Below are 24,260 nucleotides of genomic sequence, written 5' to 3' on the forward strand. Positions count from 1 at the left end.
TGTGCATGCTGCTCTTATTCTTTAAATCATTTACATAAAATATGCAATGCAGATATTTAAATGGCATGTTTACACAGATAACTGTGAATAAACTAAAATAAAGTGTAGATAGTGTCTCGCTTTGTTTCAAATTTGACAAATTTGTCAACACTACTGTTTTAAGATCGTTCTTCTCCAGTACAATTATTAAGAGAAAGTGGATTCATAACTAAATAGACTACAGTGCTTCCATTGTCTGGTGAAATAAATTGAAATAGATAGAAAATGAAATTCTACATACTGAAATGTATTTTTTTTTTCTCAATAGCAGTCGGTGAAATTCAATGCTTACCCAGCATATTAACACCCCCCGCCTCTGCTCATGAATGATTGGACAGCTGTCAGATCTTTCACTTTCCATTTGGCTAATCACTCACCTTCAATTTTCATGCAGATACCGTGAACGGCCTCTGCTTGCTTATGATTGGACAGCTGCATAAAACTTGGCAGATATTTGACTCTCCTATTGGTTAAACTTAGTACCTGCACTTGAAACAGACACAGTTTATGCCCCACCTAGTTAACTTATGATTTGGCTACCGCAGAGACAATGCAGCTATTCAATTGGTTGTTTGTATCGCAAAAGCCATTCAGGAAAAATAAATGTCGCGTACATACAAGCACAGCATAAGCGAGCAGCACTGACAACAGACTGCTGTGGTGCTTTTGTTGGAAAATGTGTTTAAAAGCTTCCTTTATTTTCCCACGCTACGACCCACCAGAAACGTGTTCACAACCCATCATTTAAGAACAGCTGCCACGGACACAAAGGCCTGGCTTCGCGGGCACAACTTTGAGGACCACTGACCTAGATGATTCAATATTTGTAGTTATGAAAATATTTTCTATACTTGTGGCTGTGAATGAGATTTATTCCCTTGTTTTAACCATTTGTAACCTTACAGAACATTTGTTGTATTGCTAAAATGATATACTGTTATTTGTACCCAGTGTAATGTTACTACCCAAAAATTCTTAATGCAATTGTAATCTGAATTCTGCATATGTGCATTATTATGACAGTATGTAAAACTGTGTTGGTATATAAAACGGCATATTAGATATTAAAATAAAGTTTTCTTAGGTGATTGTGGATTTGCAATGCATCCTTGGCTTAACACCTGTATCTTATCCACACAAGAACAAAGAACAGGTGTCAAGGACACACAACGATGCACTAGGAATGTGATCGAGATCATTGGCATGGATTTTGCCTAAACGTATTGGTAATGTTGTCAGACTCCCTCCCACAATGTACACTTTCACACGTTTGTGTGCATATAAAAAGTCCTTCTGTAAATGTTCAGTGGCGACTTCTAATCATACTGAGTTTATTTATCGCAGAGGCGAGCAAATCATACCAGAGAAAATGTAGGATTAGAGGAATTCACCTAACAATTAACTTTAAACAAATTGTGTGTTGGGTTGGAGAGTTCTATCATAATTTTAAAAGCTTAATACAAATATAATGAATAGTTACATACAAACAAATGACATATTTCTAAAATTCATACAAAAAAGTAGATGCAACATAAGAAAATTCCAACCAATATACATAGATTGCTTACTCCTGGCCCATCAATTTATTATTTTTTTTTAACCAAAAAAACAATTGTAAAAGGCACATTAAGAGTTGTATATAGTAAGTTGTACATTCTGCATGACAAAATGCACAATTTAAAATTAAACACAAAAATAGATATTCCCATAATTTTTCACATTAGTTTCCATAACAGCAAACTGTGTTTCCATTCATTTTTTTTTTTATCTTGTTAACATCAGTTAATACAGGAAGTGATATATGCTTAAACTTTACAAGAATGCATTTGTTAACTCAATTTCAAAGCATAATGGATTGATTTAACACATTTTGTTGGAAAATCACTTGCTACTAAAACTCTCGTTCCTATACCACGAGTTCGATACAATAACACTTTTTTGAAAATCCTGCCCTAAACTTTTGCTCACCAATAAACTGAGTTAACAGTGAAAAATGAGGAGTTTTAGAGTGATTGTGCCTAAGACAAGTAGACAGCAGTTATTCCAGGAGAATATCACTGGGGAATCATAAAAATGAAAGCCCTAGCCTGTAGTCATTTAGATTCTGAAATAGAGCACATGGTAAGCCAGTGTGAAATCTACCACAGTAGATGGAATATGCCTGTTACAGCATTGCTTCGTACATGGAAGTGGCCAGCGAGACCGTTGCAAAGGCTTCACATTGATTTTGCTGAAAAGAATATGCCAAGTTTCTTAGTCCTTATTTATTCTCATTCCAGATGGTCTGAAGTAGCGCCTATGTCAAACACTACTGCTGAGAAAACCATTGAAATCCTGCAAATTTGTTTGCAGCATATGGTTATGGTAGCTCCGATAATGGACCACAATTTACTGCAGCAGAATTCGAAGCCTTTTTGCAAAGGAATTTAGTGTTGCACACTAAAACACCTCCCTATCACTCAGCATCAAATGGTACTGTGGAAAGACTAGTCTTAAGAGAGCTCTGTACGAAAATGCAGGTTCAGATCGGTCAATATAGCTATGTAGCACTAGCTCCATGAATGCAGCACAAGTAATTTGCTGCCTGCTGCTCTTAATTGAGTATCAGAATACCTGGCCAGGTTAATTTAATTCTCTGTAATCCAGTCTGTAGAATTGTTGTAATTCATGTACCGCATTTCATGTAAGACATTTTAAAAACAACTGGTGTTGTGTATGGGTTGAACCTTTACCCTCCTGAGTCTTTGGGGATCAAAAAAACCCAGACTTTCCCAGTAAAAATAAAGGCGTGGTAGCTAATTACACTACTGGAATCCAGTTGGTCCTAAAAGTAGGCCCATTACAAAGGTATTAAATAAGCTACAAGAGCTAAAAAAATAAATCACAGGGCCCAGATTAAATTTATCCAAGGGTGATTAAAAAACAAGGCTGTAAAATATGTAGGCCACTGACTACTATGATAAATAGTTATATAGAAACAGGTGAGGTCCCTGAAGACTGGAAGATTGCAAATGGGGTGCCATTATTTAAAAAGGGGGACAAGACAGACCCAGGTAATTATAGACCTATTAGTTTAACTATTGTCACATGTAAAATCATTGAAACAATATTAAGAGGTAAGCTTGAAGACAATTTATATAGCAAGCACAGGTTTAGAAGAGGGTCATGCTCACCTAACCTACTTTAATTTTTTGAGGATGTTACAGCTAATGTAGATGAAGGCAACACTTATATCATTTATCTTCATTTTCTAAAAGCCTTTTTCATTCCCACATGAAAGACTTATATTTTAATTAAAAATCAGCAGGAATACATGGGATGACCTGTATTTGGATACAGAACTGGTTAAAAAAAAAAAAAAAAAAAGCAGAGTAATTGAGAGGTGTACAATCTGATGGGGGGGGGGGGGGGGGGGGGGGGGGGGGGGGGGGGGGGGGGGGGGGGGGGGGGATGTGTGAACCAACCCTTGGGTGATTCCTGTGTACTTGGACTCTTATTGTTCCTCCATGGACCAAGAAACACATTGCAAGAGTGTTGAATTTGCAGATGATACCAAACTTGGGGGAGTAGTGGACTCTGAAACCGCAGCCCAGCTAATTGAAATACAAGTCTAGAGAGGTTATGCTAAGATTATGCAATGCTCTAGTTCAGTGGTTTTCAAACTGGGATACACGCACTTAAATTCTGTAATGGTGGACAACATATATATTTTTTTTAATCACGTTGTAGTACTTTGTAACTCAGTAATCAAATCAATAATGTTGAATCTCTGTTCAAATAAAACCATAACCGTACTGGTGTACTTTTCCATTCTGTTGGATGAGGGTAACACTATAAACACCCAGCTGGCTGCTGACAGTGAGTGAGCGCTGAGTGCACATATGGCTAACTTACATGTTTAAATAGCAGGGCTTCTGTTTCTTTTTTCATTAATTGATTAGTTAGAACTCAGTTGTTGTGCGAGTACCCTACCCCATCACACCGGTAATTAATAAAAGCAACAGCACAATATTATGATTACAAAAAAGGAATCCCAGGAAGTGGTCGCAATTTGATTCTCTACTCCAGACCTATAGCGTGTATTCATATCATACAGCAACTGCCCAGCAACAAGCTAATTGTCTAGCAGCTGATTAATACGAACAGACTACTACACTAAACACTTTAACATGTAAGCATTTTGCTAAAAGTCATTTGACTGCATGATATTAATGTCCCCTTTCTACTTTCAACAAATTATCTTTTGGAAATATTCTCTTCAAAACAAAGTGCTTATTCTGGCTAGATTCGATACCGCACAAGACATACATAGCATTTTGCACGGTCTCTGCTCAATTATTCAATGATAAAATTCTAGTTCAATTAAAAAAAAATTTAAAAGCCTACATTTTGTAATTTTTTAAATATTTTTATGCAAACTGCCCCACTTGTTTTCTCACTACACTTCTGGATTTGTTTTAAACTGGAACCTTAGTTTTGAGTTAGGTGGCTGTGTGTCCAGTGGTTAAAGAAACCAGCAGGTACCTGGTTCAAATTCCAGCTCAGCCACTGACTCATTGTGACCCTGAGCAATTCACTTAACCTACTTGTGCGCCGTCTTTTGGGTGAGACGTTGTTGTAAGTGACACTGCAGCTGATGCATAGTTCACACACCCTAGTCTCATATCTTGTAAAGAGCTTTGTAATGGTGGTCCACTATGAAAGGCATATATAAAAAAAATAAGATTTTGTTTTTTCAGAAGCATATCTTGTTTTTGGACTTAATTTTGACTTGTTTCAGCATAACTATTGGAGTCTGGATTTTTAAATAATTTTACATAGCATTTTTAGTTGGTGCACTTGCACCATCGTTAACTAATTTTATTTTGTTAGTTTAACACCAGTTTCCCCATTTACAGTACTACAGTACTTGGCTGAACTCTAGCCCCTCCTCCTTCCCTGTGTGCCTTCTGAGCCGGCAAATCGAGATGCTTTTTTTGAATGGCTCGCTTAAAGCTTTTGTAACCTAAAGTCCTACTGGTTGATTTTTAAATACAGAATTACATATCCGCTGTGTATGCCTGAATTGTTTACTAAATCAGGGCTTAGTTTTATTTAAATCTGCCCTGCAACACAACACTGTACCCCAGGGTATCATTGTACCCTGATCTCTCTCATTCATATTACATCATAAGAATATTCCTGGTTCCCACTAAACAAAAATGGCTACATCTGCAGGTGTACATTGGCAGTTAAAATATAAACAAAATACTACTTGGCAGACACGTCAACAAAAACTACAAAAGGCACAGCAGAGACTCAGCAACTCAGCATCTTCTCACAGAAAACAGGGTGTACCTGCTGGACAACCTAAAATAAAAACTGCCACAAATTGAAGAGCCCAAAACGAGCCAGCATTCTGTAGTCCTTGGTAAAGGAAAACGGACGATAACTGAGGTAGTTTGTAAATTAGTTTTCAATGATTAAAAATTGAAAAGGTTACAACGTTAGTGTTGTATTAATGTTTTGTCTAGTTAAGATTGCCTGCGTGTTCTCTTGAGTTTGTTTCAACACGTTATTTGCAGCTTTCAAAACGTTTACATGAATAAATATTTTTTTCATAACTATGTACTAATTTACTTTCACCACACAACATTGCAATGTGACATCCAAGGGTGTCCTCGGCTCACCGCGCACCAGCGACCCCTGTAGTTTGGCCGGGTGCCTGTGGGCTTGCCTGATAGCTGCCCGGGAGCTGTGTTGTCCTCCTACGCTGTAGCTCCTGGGTGGCTGCATGGTGAATCCGCAGTGTGTAAAGAAGCGGGCGGCTGACAGCACATGCTTCATAGGACAACATGTGTTTGTCTTCGCTGCTCCCGAGTCAGCACAGGGGTGGTAGCGGTAAGCAAAGCATAAATAAATAATAATTGGCCATTTCAAATTGGGAGGAAATAAAAAAAAAAAAAAAAGAGTTGGCAATGACTAAATTTTTTTTTAAAAACGTGTGTGTTCCTTTGCACCTACTGCCACCAAGTACTGTATTAATTGATCAACAGTAATAGGCCTAGTAGCATTAATTCCAACAAAAGTCTCACTATTTAATTAGGCAAGTTTGTTTTTTTACTAGGAAATTGAACAAATGGTGCACAGTCAAAGTATCAAGATTTTTTGATGATGTTTCTGGTAGGCTTACTAATATGACACACAATATTGAGTTGAGTCCATTGCATAAGGGGAGTGGGAGATTGCTCTACAAATTCTCTAATGTAAAATAAAATACTGTCCTTTTTATTGCTGTACAAATATTTGTATGTGTTAACTGTACCTGTTCAGAGTCTCGCTTGGGACCTTTTGCAACCCGCAGTATGGGAACCACGAATCTGCATCGCTTCTTTGGGAGACTGGTATTACTATTCCCTTTCAATTCGAAAACGACCACCAATAATATTATGTATGGGATATGCCTGCCCATTGGAATGGGTATTGCTGTGCTCTCTATAACAGAGCTGCCGATAGGCCCCTTCCTGGGATAATGCACTCAGTCCCACCCACCGAAGGGATAAAACTGTCATCCAAAGGAAACCATTTCTCTCTTTTCTTCTCAAGACGGTAAGACCTCTGTGTTGTGCTGATCATGTTGACGGAAAAGAGCTTGTCGAATCAAGTTGATTGTATTCCCCTTGCATTCGTGCTTAAAGCTGGCTGCTTTCCTGGAATCAATGACTTTGAAAAGACAGAGCCTTTTTGGCCTTGTAAACAAACAGTGTGCTCTCCCCTATACTAAATTTCTACTGTGCTTTTGCTGTCTGCTTCAACTCGCCCACTGCGGCTTTGGCCTTGTGTCCCCCTGGTACATGCTACGCACTGACCAGGTGTGTGTGACCGCACAGTTAGGGTAGGCACATTTGCGTAGCCACCCCCCGCAGGAACGCACGGTGCTGCGCGGTACACGGTGTACATGGTGCTTGGCTACTGCCACAGACCTAGTGCAACAGCTCAGGTTGCTGCACGGGGCTCAGCACGCATGGTGCTTGGCACTACTATACTAGTGCATGGGCATATGGTGACCACTCTACTCGCGGTGCACAGTGTTAGGTACCCTCTGCTACAGCGCTAGTGGGTGGGCGCATGCCATTCACATTCATCCAGTGCTTGAGCGCAGTGCAAGTGGTGTTTAATGGTCAGCCCATGCACAACACCAGGCCCATGTCAGGCAAGCCGGGGTTCCACCCCTGCACGGCCTACAAAACTAATCTCCCACAAGTGGACAAACATACCCTCTGTGCGCGATGCTTGGTCATCCAACATTCCACCTTGGCCCTTGAAGGGACATGGCCTGTAGCATCTGTGAGGCTTTCCAGCCCCGGGTTAAAGAAGCTCATTTGGAGAGGGCCACGAGGGCAAGCTCCACATCCTCTACGGCTGTACTGTCTGTGGCTCTTGAAGCCTCAGAGCCCCTCCTCCATGACCTGTCCCAGGACCCTCTGCTAGGCATCTCCGATGCGCAAGCCTCCTATAGTCGCTCCCCATCTCCGCAGGTGAGAAGGGTGAAGCTTTCCAAGCAGGCAAGGGACATTATGGACCTCAAAGCCCAGATCCTAGAACTCTTGACAAAGCAGGCACTGGTGGCCCTGGCATGCATTGCAGCCCCAACTGCCATACCCCCCCTCCCCCAGGGGAGTTCAGGGTGGATGGGAAGAGGCATCTCAGCTGGTGCAAGAGGACACGCTCTCCATAGCGGTCTCTGGGGAGGGGGCCTCCTTCTCCTCTGACATCAGGTGTGCGAGCCTCCTGCTGAGGAGGAACCTGGCTTCGAGGTGCTGGAAGCCAGGACTCCCCTTGGAGGAAGCGTCATAGGGAGCCATTCCTGGGTCACAGGGACGACAAGGTCGAGAACCATTGAAGTGGGTAGAGGCGTCAGGACTCTTCGCACTCAGAAGTTTCGTCCTTTCCCAGGCTAAAAGGGGTTAGCTGGACGGAAGTTCAGGTATAAAGTACGTAAGGACCCTTGTCCAGACTCGGAGGCTCAGATCGGCAAGGATTTCGTCCGGTGTGACCACAACGGAGACAGAGCGTCCGTGTGGTCGGTTAGGTCGCCGGTCTATTGGGGGGATTTTAGGGGGGCAAAACCAGGACCAATTCCGGGCCGGCGGTACCCACTAACCGATCTATGGGCCGAACACGGACTTGGGAGTTACAGTTCCAACTGCCATTTGCGTAGAGCTCACCCGCATACATAGCTCCATGTCCGTTGATTGAAGCGGTGCTTACTGATTGTATGGGCCACGAATGCGACTCGCCGAGAGCACCGGTGCCCGGGACGGTCCTGTGTAACTGACGTCTGCCCAGGGTTCCCGTTGAAGTGACCGGTCCCGGCCCGGTCGACCTTGCACGTGGCTCATAGACAGCTGTGGCTGTCACAAGCCAGAGAAATTGCATCTTGCTGAAAACAGGACATTGGAAACACTGTCAAACAGCCGCGTGTGTTTTTCTGATAACAAACAAGGTAGCAGCTGATTCAAATTCAGCGCAAGACACGGGCGAGGGCCGGGAGCCCCCAGCAGCTGTTCCAGCAGGACAGCGAGTGGAGAGCAGTCTTGACAGCGAGGGGAGAAGTACAGGCATGGAAAAGTCAGACAGACGCAGTTTAGAAGCATTTTGACAAGCAGGTTGACAGTTGGAGCAGCTGATTCAAATTCAGCGTCGTTTTGAGACACGGGCGGGGGGAGGGGCCGACAGCACAGCAGAACCACTGCAGCTTCCTGCAGGTCCCCTGGACGCCAGTGGGAGAACCATGCCGGTCCGTTTTCCGGACACAAGCCCTCAGAAGTTCCTGGCCTTCCCAGATTTCATGCATTTCCTGGGATCGTCTGGCCTCAAGTCCTAGCGTCCTAAAGCAGGCCACACTGCTTGCCTCTCTCGAAGGCTCCGAAAAGCTTGGCCTAAGCGGGGTTTCCAACCACCAGAAATCCAACCAACAGTAGACTCCACCATCGTGGTCCTGGTTAAGGCCCCAAAACCAACAACTGGGTGGATATGGCTAGAAGACCCTAAATTCTAGAACTTGTGCCTGAACCCTCAATAACAAGGTGATAGGTGTTACAGAAACGTGGTTATCTGAGAGTGATGGGGACGAATATAATATTTGTGGGTATACACTGTATAGGAAAGACAGGCAGGACAGAAGAGGAGGAGGGGTAGCGCTATACATAAGAAACAGTCTTGAAGCCCAGGTGTTAAACCTGGACAAAGAAAATAAAACCGAATCAATATGGGTCAGAATGTACAAAAATTCAAAGGGCATAATAATAATAGGCCCTGCTATAGACCGCCAGATTCAGATGGCCAGCAAAATAATCTGTTATACAATTGCATTAGAAATGCGTGCAAAGGAGAAGCCATACTAATGGGGGACCGCACTGCTTGACGCGCCTATATCCCCAGGGCATACACCTTTGGGCCAGCATTGGAGGAGATCTTACAGAGATCCCACCAAGAATGGAGGCATCCCGGCAGGTGGCTGCATTGCTTCCTCCCCATGCTTCCATGTGGGGCAGATCGAACCGCTGGCGAGCTCCTCAGATGTGGACTGTCACCAGAACAGTTCTAGTCCCCATGGCTCTGTTGGGTGACCTAAGGCATCACCTACAGGGCACACCAGCAGCAAACAACCAGGCCCAACTGGCAGACAGAGGAAACTCAGGACGTGGCCAGTCCAAACACCAGCATCAAAAGAGGCATTTTCAGGCCCAGTGCCCTAAAACAGCCACCCCAAACTGCCCCACCTCAGCCTCAGCAGCCCGAACAGAGCCCCTGAAGGTTGTTGGCCTCTGGGCCCCTTTTTTCAGCAGAACAGCTGCAGTACTGGCACGCTTGCACCTCAGACTCCTGGTGCTCGCCAAAGTACAAAACAGATACGCGTTTCAGTTTTGCTTGGGACCTCCTCCCTTTTGAGGCATCACGGATACTTTCGTAAAAGACCCTTTCCAGGCATCAGTACTTAAGGAAGTGGCCGCCTTGCTGTGCAAACGAGCCATTTGTGTCCCAGGGAGAGGGGTACTACTCAAAAGTATTTTCTGGTACCCAAAAAGGATGGAGGCCTTCGTCCCATCTTAGACCTGAGGCTCCTCAACAGGTTCTTAAAAGAAAGGAGGTTCCAAATGCTGACGCACTGTTACATCCTCCAGTCCATCCGGCCTGGAGACTGGTTCACCACCGTAGATTTACAGGATGTGTACTTTCATGTTCCCATTCGTCCAGAGCACAGAAAGTATCTCTGCTTCTCTTTTCAAGGAAGCGTTTATGAGTTTTCTGTGCTGCCATTTGGCCTCTCCCTAACTCCTCATACATTTTCAAAGTGCTTGGACGCTATCCTGGCTCCCCTGAGGCTGCAGGGGATCAAAGTAATAAACTCAACGACTGGTTGATCTGTTCCCAATCACGAGAGGAAGCAGTGGCCCACACGGTGGTCATGACCGAGAATCTGGCGAGGCTGGGCCTCACCATCAACGATGCAAAGAGTTGGCTTACACCGGTGTAGTGCACTATGTACTTGGGACTCTGGCTGGACTCCAGGAAATCACTGCGCATATATATGCTGAAGTTGCAAGCGGTATCCCTTGTTCTCCTCCACATTCTCCCAGTGCCAAACACAACAAACACAAACAAAAAGGCACGTTGGCCAAACAAATACACACACCAATAACAAACAAGTATCATGCTGCTGTATAAACCAGCACATTTAGCAATTGTTATATTGTTCCAGACTTACGTCTCTCCTCTGACACTCTCAACCTGATGTAGACAGCTGCAGGCTTTTATACAGATGACCATCTCCCGATTAGTAACAATTAAATCAATGAATTAACTCAGGAGAGGGCCACCTTCTGCACAAGGTTTCTATGAATGGGGATTTTAACCCCATTCATGTGACTATATTATGAGACTGGCTTTTCGCCAGTCTCACACAACAAATAATATCGGATGGTTTTCGTCCGACCGCACAAAACACAATATACGTTACTAATAACAACAACAACAACAACAAATAAACAAAAGGAAGGGACACTCCGCCACAGGTACACATTTGTTTATCTAGATGGACAACATGACAGTGGTGGTGTATGTCATCCACCAGGGTGGCCTATGGTCCTCGGGACTGCATTGCATGGCCTTCAGGCTATTGACATGGGCTCAGAGGAACGTGCCGTCACTACGGGTGATGCACATTCCCAGAGCAGTGAACTGGGCAGCGGACCTCCTCTCCAGCAATGGTCCGCATCTGTCAGAGTGACGATTCCACCCTCAGATAGTGGAGCGCATTTGCGAAAGGTTCAGGAAGGCGCAGGTCTCTTTGCCTGGGCAGGGATGACGCATTGCCCCCTATGGCGTAGACTCCCTAGCACATGAATGGCCGTTTTTGTATGCTTTCCCATCTATACCGCTGCTCCCAGCCTTTCTCAAAGGTCCATTTTGAGAAAGTGTCAGTTCTCCTAGTGGCTCCCAAGTGGCCCAAGAGAGTGTGGTTTTTGACCCTGTGCCAGCTGTTGCATAGCCAGCCCTGGGAGATTCCACTGAGCGTGGATCTCCTCAGACAGGAGGAAGGCTCTCTTTGGCATCTGAAACCGGGCAGGCTCTGGCTATGGGTATGGCCCCTGAAAGGGACTACTAGTTAGCCCTAGGGCAAACAGATATGGTTGTGGGTATGTTGCAGAGTGCTAGGGCAGACTCCACTAGGTACACCTATAAGTGGGATATTTGCAGACTTGACCCCATACCTTGCCCTACGCCAGTCATCTTATAGTTTCTGCAAGAACTGCTTGATGCTAGTAGGATACCTTCGACTTTGAAGGTGTATTTAGTCTCTACTTGCTATCTCTGCTCGCCATACCCCCGTAGATTCAACGTCTCCAGGCGAACACTTTCTGGCTACCAGTTTTCTTAAAGGCACTCTGTGATTACGCCCTTCCAGGAGGACTGTTCACAACAAATGGAGCCTTAATGTTGTTGTAGAGGCTCTCACAAAGGCCCTGTTTGAGCCCATACACTCCATGGGCTCAAGGTGATAGCCACGAGGAAGGCTATCACCTCCATTAAGCGGGTCAGTGAGCTGCAGGCACTGTCTGTGCACAGCTCCTGCATGTGTATTTGGGAGGATGGCAACAGGTTGTCTCTGCGTACCAGCCCTGCTTTTGTCCCCAAGGTGATCATAGCCTTCCACGTTAAACAGTCTGTGGAACTGAAGTCCTTCCATCGACCTCCGTTTGCTTCAACGGAGGATGAGCGATTGAATTTCCTCTGCCCAGTATGAGCATTGCTACATGCATAGGACAAGAGCTCTGCGTCAATCTGTCCAGCTCTTCATCTGTCACAGGACGCAGACCCTAGGACAACCCCTCTCTAAGCAGCGTCTGTCACATTGGATTGTGAATACAGTCTCGACTGCATATAATAGTGCTGGCTTGCCCCCACCTGGTAGGGTAGCTGCACACTTCACTAGTGGGTTGGCTGGATCTTGGGCCCTCTTCAGAGGTGCCTCTGTCTAATATTTGTACTGATATTCTCCAGGTTCTACCATCTTAATGTGATAGCCCCTGCCCTGTCTTCTTTAGGCACAAGAGTCCTTGAGTGTCTAAGTTCACACCGCTAACCTCTGGGTAGGCAGTATTTGTGCGTCCCTCATATGCTGCCGTTCCTTCTCCCTCGGGGGACGGCTCTGGTATACATTATCCCAAGCGTAATGTCATTGGTGGTCATCTTCGAATTGAAAGGAAATGTTAGGTTACTTACCATAACCCTGGTTCCCTGAAAGAAAAGACGACCACCAACCGAGAGGTCACGTCGGTTGCCCTCATGGGTTTGATGGAAAAAATTGAAATGGCTTCCTTAGGATGACAGTTTTATCCCCTTGGTGGGCAGGAACAAATGAATTATCCCAGGTAGGGTCCTATCGGCAGCTCTGGTATAGAGAGATCAGCGATACCTACCCAATTGGCAGGCATATCAAATATGTAATGTCACTGATTAGTGCTAATTGAAGCCTGAGCAGCCAGCCATTAAAGAGCTATAAATAATTAAAATGTTCTGATTAGACAAATTATTCGTTCAATTGAGGGTTCAATTAAGTAATTCAGAGCTCAATTTGAACAAAAGCCAACAAATCACTGGGTCCTCAGGACCAAGGTTGGGAAACACTTTTATGTAACTTGCTTCCTATATTGGTACATACCTCTTTATTATTAACTACGTGATTACTGTGTTTATGTTGCTATTATATAAATTCATGATAATAAATCAGTCAATTAACATATGTTGTAAGGGAAAATATTTGAAATGCATTTAGCATTTGTCACTTTAACAGGAGGAGGAGTCCTGCACCTGTATTTGTTTATTTTTATTTTTGGGGGTCTTCCCCTGGCCTCAATGTCTCATTTGTGTTATTTTGTATTTGTGTTTATTGATTTACGACGCTGTAGCCGTATATTTTTGTTTTGTTATTTAAATGTGTTCTGGCAGAGGAGAGGTCGGCAGCTCGTCCTCTGCCAGGAGTAATAATAAATATTGTGTAGATTGTGGCTGAGGGGTAATGAGATAATTGGTAGTTAACCCCTCGGCCATAGTAAATAAAAGCCTGCAGCTCTCTGCACTCTGGGTGGGTGTTCAGAGGAGCGAGCGAGGCGTGTAAAAAAAAAAAAAGCTACTGCCCAGCCTGATCACAATATTTTGTGTTTGTTGTTTTGTTTTTGTATACCTGTTTTATTTTTGCTCTGTGAGCAATGTTTAGATATTTATTTTCATTGTATTATTCAGATAAACAGGGCCGTAGCGTGGCTGCAATACTGCGTTGCCTGCAGTACTGCATTGGTATTTCTTCCTGCATTCTAGCCTGACGTCACCACTCGGCTACCCTGTCAGTGTCACATATTTACACTTCTATTTAGTTTGGAAGTAAATGTATCGCATTTGCATTGAGCAAATTCAGAATTTCAAACACATGTAGTCATTTGCATTTAAATCTAAATGCATTTGACCCCATGTTTGTTTATATCACATTATGCTTATGGGTACTCATACAATAATACCAATGATTACAATTTCTTTCAGACAGGGGGCTTATAGCCAGCCTGACACACTGGAACCATCAAGCCTTTCTCCACAAAACAACAAAGAAATCAACAACATATACTACATGAACAGGATAAGGATCAACAAATATGCAGCCCACTCACAACAACTACAATAACCCATCAGAAACCAGAGACAAAAACACAACCACAATTTCAGCAATCTCCAGACTGATCACTATCGTGCAACTGTCCATGTAGCATCTCCTGGCCAACCACAACCCATTGAGAGTTATTATCTTGCAACTGTCAATGTAAAATATTCAGAACAAAATCCACCCATTGAGGAATACTGTTGTGCAACTGTCTAACACAAACCAGCAGAATCAGCATCACAATGAGTCACAGACCAGACCCCAACTGCAGCAGGAACAACATCATTGGGACCAATAGCTAAATAAACTCAACAGGAAAATTACATGTCACAAACAGCCAGATTTCCATTAATTGGAGACACAGCACAAAACACAAACAGCAGAAATCACGACTTTATCAATAACCAGAGCCACAACATTTTTTTATTACAGAACCACACCAGTGTTTAAAACAGAACAGCAATGAAATTAAAAAACCACAGCCAGACCAAAAACAACAGCAGTGCTAAACCAAGTGTGCGTAAAGTGCCGCACGATCCAGGACTTGCATAAAGTAGTAAGTATGCTAGAAATGAAGCTGGAAGAAAGGAGACAGCAACAGGATCTTGAGGAGCTGGCACACCCACAATTCATGGAAGTCTGCACAACCCCTAACAGACTGAAAGCCACCAGGGAAATAGGTCAGAATAGCTGGGTTCAGGTAGGCAGAAGCAGGGAAAAAAAGAAACTACATCAAAACACAACCACCAGAAATCAAAACAATTAACAAATTTGAGCCACTTCAAAATTGATGAGCAAAACCAACAAGAGAACGAAAGGAACAACTCCAGGACCCTATTTACAGTGGTGACCAGACAGCAAAAAGAAGGGAGGTCATGATTGTTTGGGACTCCATATTGAGAAACACAGCAAGTTCAATTCGCAGTTTGGACCCCCTTACTACAACAGTGTGCTGCCTTCCAGGATCCTCTGTCACGCACATCACTGAGAACGTGGACAAGCTCCTAGAACAAACAGGAGACGACCCAATAGTAGTCATCCACATCGATACAAACAACATTGGAAGAGACAGCCCAACATCACTGCAAAACAAATTCACAGAGATAGGAAGGAAATTAAAAGACAAGACCAAAACTGTGGTATTTTCAGGGATAGTACCGGCACCTTGCAAAGGAGCCATATGGACAGCTGGAAATAATTCACCAAAACGCATGGCTGAGACGTGGTGCACATGGGAAGGCTTCACCTTTCTTGATCATTGGACCACATTCTACAACAAAAACTATCTGTATAGATGGGACGGACTGCACTTAAATAAAAAGGGAAACAATCTACTTGGAGAAAAGATCCTCGAGCAGGTTCAGAAGCATTTAAACTAGAAAGGAAGGGGGGGAGAAATCAACAAAAAAACAGAAGGGAGACCGCATCAAAACAAGGACAACAACTCAGGTAAGACAACCATTAAATGTATTTATCTAATGCTAGAAGTATCAGATACAATTTAAGAACTTGAGGCTACTGCACTAACAAGTAACTATGATGTGATAGGTGTTACAGAAACTTGGTTGTCTGAGAGTGATGGGGACGAATATAATATTTGTGGGTATACACTGTATAGGAAAGACAGGCAGGACAGAAGAGGTGGAGGGGTAGCGCTATACCTAAACAGTCTTGAAGCCCACATGTTAAACCTGGACAAAGAAAATAAAGCCGAATCAATATGGGTCAGAATAACGGACAAAAATTCAAAGGGCATAATAATAGGAGCATGCTATAGACCGCCAGATTCAGATGGTGAGCAAAATAATCTGTTATACAATGACATTAGAAATGCCCGTAGCAAAGGAGAAGCCATACTAATGGGGGATTTCAACTTCCCCCATATAAAATGGGAAAACCTGGTGGGGAGCACGACAGACGAAATTGAAATAGTGGAAATGACAAATGACTGCTTCCTAACACAATTTGTCAAGGCACCGACTAGAGGGGAGGCATGCCTTGATTTAGTCTTTTCAAATAAAAAAGAGAGAATAACTAAAACAGAGGTCAGAGAACCGCTGGTCTCCTTTGTTGTGTTTTTTAAATCCCCAAAAGTAATGACTAAAGCTAAGGTTTACAATCTTAGAAAAGCAAACTATGAAGGTATGAAACAGAGACTAACAGAAGTAGATTGGAGTAAAATGAAGAAAACATCCACAGAAAAAGGATGACTGTTCTTCAAAAATGTAGTACTGGAGGAGCTAAACAATTACATCCCTAAAGTAGACAAATCTAAAGGTAAAACTAAATTGCCAAAATGGTTTAATAGATCAATTAAAAACAATATTCAGCAAAAAAAAGGCACTTTACAGAGCATTAAAAAGGGACCAAAAACAAAGATACACAGAAAGAGTTCATGGATCTGCAAATGCAAGTCAAAAAGGAAGTTAGAAAGGCCAAGAGAGAAATAGAAATGAACATTGCTAAGGGCTAAAACCAATACCAAAATGTTTTACAAATACTACAACAGCAAGAGAACATTCAAAGAGGAGGTTAAATGTCTGAGAGATACAAATGGCAAAATCATAGATGAAGAAAAAAATACAATAGCAAATATATTAAATGATTACTTTTCACAGGTTTTTACAAAGGAGGATACACACAACATGCCCCACATGTCATCCAGTTCCTATCCAGTTTTAAAAAACTTTAGCATAACTGAGGCTGAAGTGTTAAAGGGACTAGGAGCTCTTAAAATAAACAAATCCCCTGGGCTGGATGAGATCCTCCAAATAGTACTCAAAGAAATGAAAGAAGTTATTTACAAACCGCTAACCAAGATCATGCAACAATCTCTTGACACAAGGGTTGTAACGACAGACTGGGAAATTGCAAACGTAATACCGATCCACAAAAAGGGAAACAAAACTGAACCACGTAGCTACAGACCAGTAAGCCTGACTTCTATTATATGCAAACCTTTCTGGGTTTTACCTTTTAATGGATAAAAATATGTTAAAACTGTACAATGCATTAGTAAGATCTCATCTTGAATATTGTGTTCAGTTCTGGTCATCTTGCTACAAAAAGGATATTGCTGCTCTAGAATGAGTGCAAAGAAGAGCAACCAGAATTATTCTGGGTTTAAAAGGCATGTCATATGCAGACAGGCTAAAAGAATTTAATCTGTTTAGTCTTGAACAAAGAAGACTAAGCGATGACCTGATTCAAGCATTCAAAATTCTAAAAGGTATTGACAATGTCGACCCAAGGGACTTTTTCGACCTGAAAAAAGAAACAAGGACCAGGGGTCACAAATGGAGATTAGACAAAGGGGCATTCACAACAGAAAATAGGAGACACTTTTTTACACAGAGAATCATGAGGGTCTGGAATCAACTCCCAGTAATGTTGTTGAAGCTGACACCCTGGGATCCTTCAAGAAGTTGCTTGATGAGATTCTGGGATCAATAAGCTACTAACAACCAAACGAGCAAGATGGGCCGAATGGCCGCCTCTCGTTTGTAAACTTTACGTTCTTATGAATGTCGCCAAAGGAAGCCAAAACCAAAACAAAAACATTTACAACACCATGATAAGGACCCACATATCCAAACAGAGGCAACACCAACAGCTTCCACCAGAGGCAAGGCGACTTTGGGAGCATGAAAGTTACAATAAAAATCTGTAGCCAAAACTACTTCAGGAATGTAAAAGCTACAATTAAAGCTTAGAGTCAAAGCAGTTTCAACAGAGGAAAAGTTACAATAAAAACCCGGAGCCACATACAATGCCAGATTTTACCTGATGTGCCACTGAAAATGGACAACAAGCAGGCTCAGCCCCAGCCACTGCCAGGTGAAGAATGAGGGCAAGCAAAGGAAAAACAAACCTCACACATAATGGCAGTGCCATAAAAAACATCTGTTGAATTGACTCAATCGCTTCTCTTAGTCCTTATGTACTGAACATCCTTCAAAGCATCGTTTTAGTGGACCAAAACATGCACTTGCATTTATGGACACATTTGATGCAAATGAGTCTTTTCTCGCATCTAACAAAGCTGGTCATCACATTACCTGCTACATGTCTCGGAGCACTTGTAAATTGTCACTCTTGTTACCCCCGTACCTTTGGCTGCCATTTTCCTTGTGCAAGAAAACTTGTACATAACATTTATTCTAAGAGTGGTTTTAGTTTGATTGCCCCACTTTACATTGAAATGCTCTTTGCACAACTTCAAAGTGGATTAGGACCATTCCCTTATTAGCTCAAAAGTCACACCTGCAACAAAAATCATTGACAATGCACAACCAAAAAAAAGGCTCCAACACCCCAGCCCTGGATCAGCAATGCCTGCCCCTTCAACTATCACTTCCCATACACTTACCTTGCATTCTCATTATCCCTTGCACTGGTTGCCATTAATGGTCTTGGACATCATCTTCATTGTTATATATTGATGAATATATTGCTTCGTGCTCTTTGAAGTATTCTTGTATGTATGGGCTAAATGTCTGTCCATATGTGCCCTTTATCTACCTGTGCTTTACCTGCATGTTGTCCATCTGTCTTCCCAAAGCATACTTGTCTGCGCCTGTGATGACGCCTCTCCCATTGTCTGTCTGTCTTTCTCTCTGTAGTAGTGCTTGTAAGGATAAATAAGAACACTTCAGTGTGTGTTGAGCACTTTCCTTGGCACATGTGTCTCAGCATCTTTATTCCGGTTACAACCCAGCTGACAAGGGAATGGTCACAATCGACTTGACGTTGTCCAAAGAGCATTTCAATGTAAATTGGAGCGATAAAGTGGAGCGATCAAAAAAAGAAGCCAAGTTAGAAGCACCAATTGTGTGAATCTTGGGCCCCAGCACCTTTCCAATTGTACCTATTTGCTTGATGCTTGACAAGGTTGCCCCAATTGTTTCTCCTATTACCACTTTAAACAGCTGTTGTGTTTTTCTAACTTGTTTTCTTACATTGACAATGGACATATACAACAAACAGCACACAGTATAAAGTATCAGTGTCAAAGCATTGTCAATACATTCTCCAGACTGAATTAGCATAACTTCTGAAATATGAATCCAACAGTTCAACAGGCAGAGCATTCCAAATCTGTGGACCCAGGACCGAAAAAGCACGAGCTCCAAATTGTTTGTTTAAAACATGGCTGAAACAGGGACATGGTGTGCGAGGACCTCAGACTCCTAATCTGAATAAACCTGCAGTTTCTCATTCAGATAGTGAGAAGTTGCTGATAAAGTGCTTTGTGAATTAAGTGCAGTAATCTGATTTGTGCACAAATCTCAATTGGGAGCCAATGTAATTCCAGTAGAATTTGGGTCCCGACAGGATCGACCAATCAAGAGTCGAACAGAGGCATTCTGAATGCCTCGATTTTCCGCTCTCTAATCCCGCCTATGTTTCTGGGTATTGCTCCTGCTAAGGTATCTGTTCATGATAGTTTACCAGATCAGTCTTCAATGTAGTTGGGATATAATATGATTAAGCCCATAGTTTTGGCAGGTGTCTATGGAACATGAATGTATTGACTCTACCAGTCTATCTTCTTGAATGAGAGATTGCTGGGTGATTGTCTCCTCAAACCAAGAACAAATAAATATTTTCATGGATATTTCATACTAAACATAGTATAAAATTTGCTATGGTCAAAAAGATAATTAACGACAATAGTTATCAGTTCCTGTGTGATTCCATCCTTCTACTCACCTGAGGTTTCATCCACCCGCTCCTCCACAACATGGTCTTTCTGATGGACCCACTCACTGTTGCACTTGAAGTAGATCTGGGTGGCGGGGGTTGCCTTGCAGTAAAGGTTCACTGGCTTATTCTTTACAATGTAGGCTTCCTCTGGCTCCATGAGGAAGTGGGGTATGGGCTCTGGTGGGTCAGAAGGGAATGTTTCAGGCAGCGCTCCAAGGAAATCATCCTCTGCAAAACAAAATAAAAGTAACAAGGTAAGGCCACTATGTGTATGTTTATTACATATATGGGAGGAGAAATGTGAGTGGCGCACTTATTACCACTCCCCTGAAATTATACTTTAAGACTGACTGCATCAATGAATGTTTAAACAAAAATTGTGTGAGATCTAAAAAAAAAAAAAAAAAAAAAAAAAAAGCATAGCACCTACCTAAAAATCAGATGAAAACAGAACAAAACGTACCAACAAATAAAAATAGGTTTTTAAAACAATGTTGCAAGATTCTAGTATGATATTACAGAAGCATTCCAGTTTTAATTACCTAATCTTGGTCATCTGGGTTTGCAGCTGATGTAACTGGAACATCCAACTGGTCATCTAATACCCCTTTCACACAGACATGTTATGACAGCTCAGAATCGGCACTGATGCTGCATTTTGGTCTATCTGAATAGCCTATACTGTCACAGAGCTGTCATATATTATGCCTTCTCTGAACCACCTTGCTGGGTGGTTCGAAGATGGCACTGAACCGTCTTGACTCCTGTGTGAAAGGCTATACTGACACTGAAGCGTTGTAGTGGGTGTGGATTGAAAGTGAACATCCCACATGACTGCATGTATACCGGACGTGTTGGGTATTTTTGTCGTCACTGTTACATGCTTTCATTTTCAAATACAATAGCTGATCAAGAACGAGGTAGTAACTGGAGTCTGGAATAAGTTAAGGAATTAGAATATAACATAAAAAAAAGGTTAAATACAAATGAGAGGAGGCCATTCGGCCCATCTTGCTCGTTTGGTTGTTGGTAGCTTATTGATCCCAGAATCTCATCAAGCAGCAGGAATTGGTTCCAGACCCCCACAATGCTCTGTGTAAAAAAGTGCCTCCTATTTTCTGAATGTCCCTTTATCTAATCTGCATTTGGCACCGTATGTTTTTTTTTTTTTTCTTTATAATCATAGTTTAGTTTAATTTAGATTTGTTTATTTGATTGGTTTACAGTTGTGCATGGTTCCTTTATTTTATTGCATTTCATGATGTGGCTTTGAGAACAGTGTAAGGGACATTTAAATCAACTGGCAAATTTATTTTGTTGTCTGTGTGTTTGTACAATTGGAGGTATTTGTCAGCCAGTCCAGATTACAAAGAACCTGGAATTATTTCTTGGGGGGTGAAATCTCCCCTCAGAGGCATAGCGGCTACATCTAACTGGGTAATTATTGTGACGACCCACCTTTGAGGGTATTACAATTTATTGCCGCAGTTGGCAGGTCCTGAGTTTTTGGCTAATTGATACACCATTATACAACACTAAGTTGGCTTCCCAAAGTTTGCCATGTTTAATGGGAGCAATGTGGGCCCCCAAATTTAAAGGAGAGCAGGAGGAAAAAGGAAGAGCGAAACTAAAAGAATGAGAAATTAGTGTTGTTAATGTGGTTCTTAGCCTATTGGAAGGGGAAGCAAAAAGGGAAAGATATTTTACCTGTAAGGGATCTTAGTTCCGTAAAATATATTTGTTAGATAACTTCTTAGATTAGTTACATGGCGATAGGGTTCCTGTCTCTGTGGTCTGTTTTTTTTTTTTTTTTTTTTTTTAAATTGTAGGCAGAAGAACATGGAGAGCTTTCAAGAATAAGCCTACTCATCCAGGAAGCATTCCGAAGGGTGGTTGTCCAAGAAACTCCAACTATCAAGAGTGAAGACATCCCGTTATGTGATCAATTTGTGGCTGGATTGTGAGATGCTGTCCTACATAGGGAACTACTCGAAGGCTACAAATGGTGAGGACCTTTCTTTTGAATAGCTGAAATGAAAGGACTTGACCAGGGCTGAGATGCATGTGGACATGGACTTGTATCATGTGTGGAGCAGTGGTGGGAACAAACCCCTATGTCGATGTCCTTAAAAGAGGAACCACAACAGTTTCATCAGGAGCTGAAGCTGAGCTGGCCAAGGATCTAATAAGCCAGGTAGGTGAGTGGATTGTCTAAGAGCCTGTTAGACGAGTTGTGAGGTCCGGAAGTTGGGGATCGAGTTAAAACCTAAGGCCCCCACCGATTCAAGGACCAGTACCTGCTGCTGACAGTCCCCGTAGACTACCATCAAGACAGCGTTCATGGAACCAGCATCAAATTCAAAGTAGGCTAATTTTCAGAGGCTGCCACCTGGCAGGGGTAATTGGACGCTTCTGGCCTCACAAAGGTGAGCAGAGCCTCCTGGGCAACCCTGCTTTAAACTAGGAAGATATGTGCCTCTCCTCCACTCCAGGGTTACTGGGGATGAATGCCATTAAAGAGTATTTACAGTTGAAGACTGGAATCAGGAAGAGGACTTAAAACTACAGCCGCTTGGAGGGGAGTGTTGTTGAAGTGCATCTGCAGCAAGCCAGAGAGCCCGAGGCAGTGAGTGATGTGGTCCCTTGGAGTCATCTGGGCTCAATCAGGGTGGAGCTGACTGATGAACAGAAGAAGAAATTGACTGTTCTTCTGGAAAAGGTGTTTTCGCAGAACATCAAGGACTATGGCTGCGCCAGCACTGTCCAGTATCAAATCCATACAGAGATAGCCCTGCCCATCGGGGAATGCTATACATCGATGCCACCTAATCTGTATAAAGAAGTGAAGACGGTACTTCAAGGTTGCAGGGTGGTATCATTCATAAAAGTTGTAGCCCATGGGCCACACTATTGTTGGTCAGAAAGAAAGATGGGGCATAAAGATTTTACGTAGATTATAGAAAGTTAAATGAGGTCACGCATAAGGACTCATATCCCTTGCCCGTATATAGAAGGTCTTGACCACTCTTAAGGCATGTTTCTTCTCTACGCTTGACTTGGCCAGCAGATATGGGCAGGTTGAAGCAGACCCTCAACATGGTGAGAACTGCCTTCACTATTCCAATGGACTTATGAGTTTGACAGAATGGCCTTTGGACTTTGCAATGCTCCTGCAACATTCTACAGATTTATTGATCATTGTTTGGCAGAAAGCAAGCTAAAATCACTATTAATCTACCTGGACAATGTTATTGTCTTTTGTATAGATTTTGACACGTACCTGGATGACTTGTATTTTGTGCTGGTTAGGCTGTCCCGGGTTAAAACTGCAGCCTATCAAGTGTCAACTGCTGCAGAAACAAGTACAGTACTTGTGACATATGACAAATGTTACGTTCCTTTTTAGGGTTCGTCGGGTACTACTGCCGGTTCATTTAAGATGTTTCCAAGGTGGCAGCGCCGTCACATCAACTGCTTGACGGACTTCTCAAGAAAAGGTCTCCTCGCCATACCCGCTCTGTACCAGACTGGCATTGGACAATGCAACGTGAAGAAGCTTGTTAGTGGTTAAAATTGAAGCTGGTGAGTGCACCTATACAAGCTATCGCTTCCATTTATAGTTTATATGGATGCTTATCACCAAGGCCTGGTTGCTGTACTGGCCCAGAAACAAGGTGAGATTGAGAAAGTGATCGCTTATGCAAGATAATGCTGTTTCGGCAATTGCTCAAGGACTCCAGGACTGGACTCCTTAGAGGTGGGTGACCATACAGAATGACTCCTTAATGCTGAAGAACAAAGGCGCGAGAACCCTGAGGTCATGGCGATCATGAAGCAGTAGAAGCGGTTACCTCTGCAGGGTGGAGTGTTGTATCTGGGGATCCGAGACCCCAGAGGGCAAAATATTGTATACCAGCTGGTTTTACCACAAGAGCAGAGGGAGCAAGCTTGGGAACTATGCCATGTACAGGCTGGGCATTTTGCAGTAAAGAACAGAAGTACAGCTTAATATGCTACATATGCCCAAATTGCTGCCTTAATAAGCCTCCATTGAGAGATCTGAGTACCGCTAACTTCCACACACACCTCCTACCCTTTGGAGATGCTGTCTATGGACTATCATTGGAATCCTCAGATGGCTTTGGATGTAGTGTGTTTTATGCCAGATGGTTAAAGTTTAGAGGTTTTTAACTGGTTTGTGTTCTGCCTTTAAAGGACTTACGGACTACCTTTCCTCTATTGTTTGGTCGAGTTCTCCAGCTGTCCTGTGGAGATCGGTGTGCTGCTGTGTGCATTTTCTCCCTTTTTAGATTTGTCT

General features: G+C 42.8%; 1 protein-coding gene across 1 annotated transcript in view; it reads right to left on the reverse strand.

Moving 5' to 3' along the window:
* The window catches only part of LOC121298867 (netrin receptor UNC5C-like), a 419,182-nt gene that overhangs the window by 231,747 nt on the left and 163,175 nt on the right, over nucleotides 1–24,260 (reverse strand). The window contains exon 2 of the mRNA XM_041226130.1: nucleotides 19,949–20,170. Within this exon, the coding sequence (XP_041082064.1) occupies nucleotides 19,949–20,170 (222 nt within the window). The remainder of the gene's footprint in view (nucleotides 1–19,948; nucleotides 20,171–24,260) is intronic.

Source organism: Polyodon spathula, chromosome 2 (genome assembly GCF_017654505.1).
Source record: "Polyodon spathula isolate WHYD16114869_AA chromosome 2, ASM1765450v1, whole genome shotgun sequence".
In the NCBI taxonomy this organism is placed as follows: domain Eukaryota; kingdom Metazoa; phylum Chordata; class Actinopteri; order Acipenseriformes; family Polyodontidae; genus Polyodon; species Polyodon spathula.